General features: G+C 37.3%; 1 protein-coding gene across 2 annotated transcripts; it reads right to left on the bottom strand.

Moving 5' to 3' along the window:
* On the bottom strand, window positions 1,228–2,764 carry LOC110429892. 2 transcript variants are annotated; one of them, XM_021446632.1, is made up of 5 exons: window positions 2,615–2,764; window positions 2,334–2,519; window positions 2,167–2,259; window positions 1,974–2,078; window positions 1,228–1,816 (listed from the first exon to the last, which is right to left on the bottom strand). In XM_021446632.1, exons 1-5 carry the CDS (start codon window positions 2,663–2,665, stop codon window positions 1,352–1,354), a joined length of 900 nt encoding a protein of 299 aa, XP_021302307.1. In that variant the 5' UTR covers window positions 2,666–2,764; the 3' UTR covers window positions 1,228–1,351. The 2 variants fall into 2 exon arrangements, with proteins under 2 accessions (XP_021302307.1, XP_021302308.1); XM_021446633.1 differs by lacking the exon at window positions 2,167–2,259.

Genomic DNA, 4,127 nt, shown 5'->3' on the forward strand with positions numbered 1-4,127 from the left:
GATTTTTATGAAGACCTCGAAAAAAGTGAAATAAAAGAACACGGTCTTCTAGATTAAGGTTTGGACCAGATTCTAAAAGATCAGAAAAAACGTTTCCAGGATTTTCCCAAAGTTTCATTATCTTTTTGTTTAAAAGATAGGACTTTGAGTCTAAGGTCGGCTATACGGTCAAGGGAATAGAAATCTAGACAAAAGTTGGCTCGTAAAACTCCCCATTCACCTTGTTGTTGACTTACCTTCTGACTGTACCATTGTCTAGCTTCTCCCCTTAAGGAAAAAGGAAAAAGCTTCCAACGTAAAGTCTTATCAGAAATGCCTTCAATGCGAAGACAATCACATGTTTGCTCAAAATCTCTAATATGAAGGTAAGGGTTTTCGTCTTCCTTTCCCGAAAAAGATAACACCACAAGGGCGAAGGGTTTTTGTGGCGAAAATTTTCATCACAAAAGCTTATTTGTTCGTCACAAATCAGTCTTTGTGGCGACTTTTTAAGTCGCCACAAGTCGTCACAAATACTAGCCTCACAGATACTCTAGTGATGAATTTTTGTTCCCCACAAATGATCATGCTCATTAGTGACAAATTGTACTACCACTAGTAACATAGGCATTTGTGGCCCATTCATTGTCACAAAAACATACGTGTTAGTGACAAAAGTTAATGCCACTCATAACTTTTTTAGTGGTGGTAATAGTTGACACAATTATATACAATTTGTGGCAATTTGGTCGTCACAATTACTCTTGTTAAAGTGACAAATTATATTGTCACAAAAGACTAAATATTAGTGACCAAAGTTTCGCCATTATACAACTTTACTGTGTCAAAATTTTTTCTCACTATTTTAGTTGCATTTGTGTCTAGGTGATCGCCACAGTTTATATGGGCAAAAGTGGCGCCTTATCACCACAACACATTTTATTTGTGATGTAACTCATCGTCACATATTTTACGGTGGCAAAACTTGTCCTCACAATATGATATTTTTGTGAGGACTAATAAGACATGTTGTGTTGATAATTTCATCATAAAAACATAGCATTTGTGTGAAAATATTAGTTATGACAAATTATGTCACAACATAATGCCTTAATTGTGTGGAACAATAGATAATGTGGCAAATATTTATCATTATCACCCATGATGTAGTGACAAAAATGGCTCAACAAATATGCACTAATACAATTCTCACAACTGTAGACCAATAATATTTATTTCAATGATTCTTTAACCATGATATTGTTGCGATCCAACAATACATAAAATGTTATAACACTTGGAACTCTCAAAATAACTCTCTTGACACTACTTTAAAGTCTCACAATAATTATTCAACTAAAGGGTCTAAACTCTAAGATGCTGGAGGCTGCGAGGCACCAGAATGTATGCGTGCAACTAATTCAGCCATTTGTTGATCAAGTTGTTCTCTCACTAGGCGAGCAACTTCTCCACTCTGTGCTTGACGCAAAGAACTCAGTGCATCACGATGGGATTGCTGCTCTTCTTGAAGTTGTGCATTTGTTTCAACCACCGTGGAAACTTGACCTTCCAAAGCTTGTGCTCGTTGCTCAGCAGCCTCAGCACGTTGCTCAGCAGCATCTGCACGTGCTCGTGCTGCAGCTTCACGCTGTTCAGAAGCCTCAACTTGCGCCTGCAATCTCATTCTTTCCTCAGCCACTTTGTTTACAGCACGAATGCCAACACCACGTGAGTGGTTTGGCTTTCTACCAAGAACTAGTGCAAAGTGCTCCACTATTGGTATGGGCGCAGATGAAATCTTTTCTTGATGTATCCCAGCAGCTTCATCTAGTTTGGTCTGGAAAGCATGAAACAAAAAACTAGTAAAAACCCGTATACTACACAGAGTTGCTGTTGTTCAAAAAAAGTGAAGACATGTTATCTTATAAAGGTAGGATATTGAAAAATGTGAAACCTAAAGATGCCATCAGAAAATGAAAGTAAAATGTTCATACCATTATTTCTTCACCCGTTGGAATAGACCATGTCCCATCAGCCTTTTGATATGTAGCCCTCCAAACTTGCATAGCAGTAGGCCATTCACCAGTTTCTGGGTTTCGCTGCATTGGAATCAAAAGGCATTTATTCACTAATTTAGAAAAATGTGTAGCAGATAAAAAAAATATGCCTGGTAAGTATTTTCCTCACCAGTTCATAAGCGATTTGAGCAATTGATCTAGTTCCTACTTTGGACCCCATTTCTTGCTTTGCTCTATTCATAGAGTTTTGGTTGCTCCTTTTCTGGTTTACAAATTGCATAAATGTATCATTAACACTTATGCAGCAATGTAATTTAGGGTATGAGTTGTATGTACCTGAAAATCATCATCCGTCCATAAATTCCTTATCAACCATTGCCAACCTTCTGGTGAGACATGTTGTGGCCTTGGCTTCTTGTTTCGGTAAGCTTGAAGTAGACGATAACGCCGATTATTGTACTGACTCTCTACTTGTCTCATGGCACAATCTTTATCTTCTTCTGAAAGCTCAGGGAACTTTTCCTGTACAACAAAGAATTAATGTAATATGCAACCACTAAATGCAATGATAAACTATGTGTGCCAAATATATTCATTTCAAATTCAAGGATGGTCACCTTCAGTTTTTTCCAAACTGATGTAGTAGTACCAGGATGAAACTCATCCATTTCCTTCCACTTCTTCACTTGGAGTGGTATAGTTCTTACAAGAACTGTTATCTCACTTTTAAATAAACTAGCATGTTCTCCACACACTTTTGCAAATTCTTTAGGCAACTTTTTTCGAGAAATTTGCTCAAAAGTGTTAGATGTGGAGATCCTTAAAAGTCTAGATTCTTCAATTGCTATTACTCTTTGCAAATTAGAAAAGATATTTCCTCCATCAATGTTTGATGTAATGATGCATTTACCAATCCATTTAGCTCAACAAGCAATGGTAGGTGGTCCTGTGCAATATCGATGGATGTATCCCATTGAGAGATTTTTGCGCAGACTAAAGTCATTTGTAAAAAACAAAGCTCGTCCAGAGGGAGCAATTGCTGAGGCTATAGTGTTACAGGAATGTGTGACCCTTTGTTCTATGTACTTGCATGGAATTGAGACAAGAATCAATAGGCCAAGCCGTAATGATGACAATGATGATAACAATAGCAGCACAAGGCTCCAAATTTTTGCTAAAATTGGAAGACGACTTATTGGGAACAGATATTGTGAGATGGAGATGAATGAATTAAATAAAGCACAAGCGTACGTTCTAAAGAACTGTGAAGAGGCTTCTGCATATACAGAGTAAGCCACTCCTAAGATGTATGTTCATTGAATTGTGGACCTCTAATTTTGTAACATTTATTCTCCTATGTCACAGCACTCATAAGGAATATTTAAGGACACAGAGCACCAGAAATGTAGATAAGCGGCATGAGAAAGAGTTCTTTCAGTGGTTCAAGGACCATGTAAGTATAATGATGTATTTATTACATTATTTCTTTAGGGTAGCTTAATTAACTACTGTGTTTCATGTAGATATCAGCTATGTATTCCAAAGGAGATCCTTCTATTTCTGATGAATTGTTTGATCTAGCAAGAGGACCAGATACTAGAGTGACACACTTCTCAAGTTATATGGTCAATGGATGGAGATTTAACACAAGGGACAGAGACGCCCTATTTCAAGCACAAAACAGTGGAGTATATGTCAAGGGCGATGAAGGAACTGGAAACAAAGATTACTTTGGTGTCGTGACAGATATTGTGGAGCTTTCATATGGCACTCATAAAGTTGTTCTTTTTAAATGTGAATGGTGGGATGTACATACAACAAGGGGAGTTAAAGAAGATATGTATGGGTTCATCATGATAAATACTACTCGCAAGCTGTCAACAGATGAGCCATATGTTTTTTCTTCGCAAGCAGAGCAAGTATATTATGTGAACGATACTAAAGATCCTAAATGGTATGTCGTAGTAAAGACTAAACCTCGTGATTTTTTTGACACTCCTCCCACTAATGAAGAAGATGCTACTACTAAATCAAGTAAGTCCAGTCCTGAAGCTTGCCAAGAAAATGAAGTAATAACTGTGCCGAATCCAAATACAATAGAAGATGATGGCACAAGCATATTGAACACAC

This window comes from Sorghum bicolor, chromosome 8 (genome assembly GCF_000003195.3).
Source record: "Sorghum bicolor cultivar BTx623 chromosome 8, Sorghum_bicolor_NCBIv3, whole genome shotgun sequence".
Classification (NCBI taxonomy): domain Eukaryota; kingdom Viridiplantae; phylum Streptophyta; class Magnoliopsida; order Poales; family Poaceae; genus Sorghum; species Sorghum bicolor.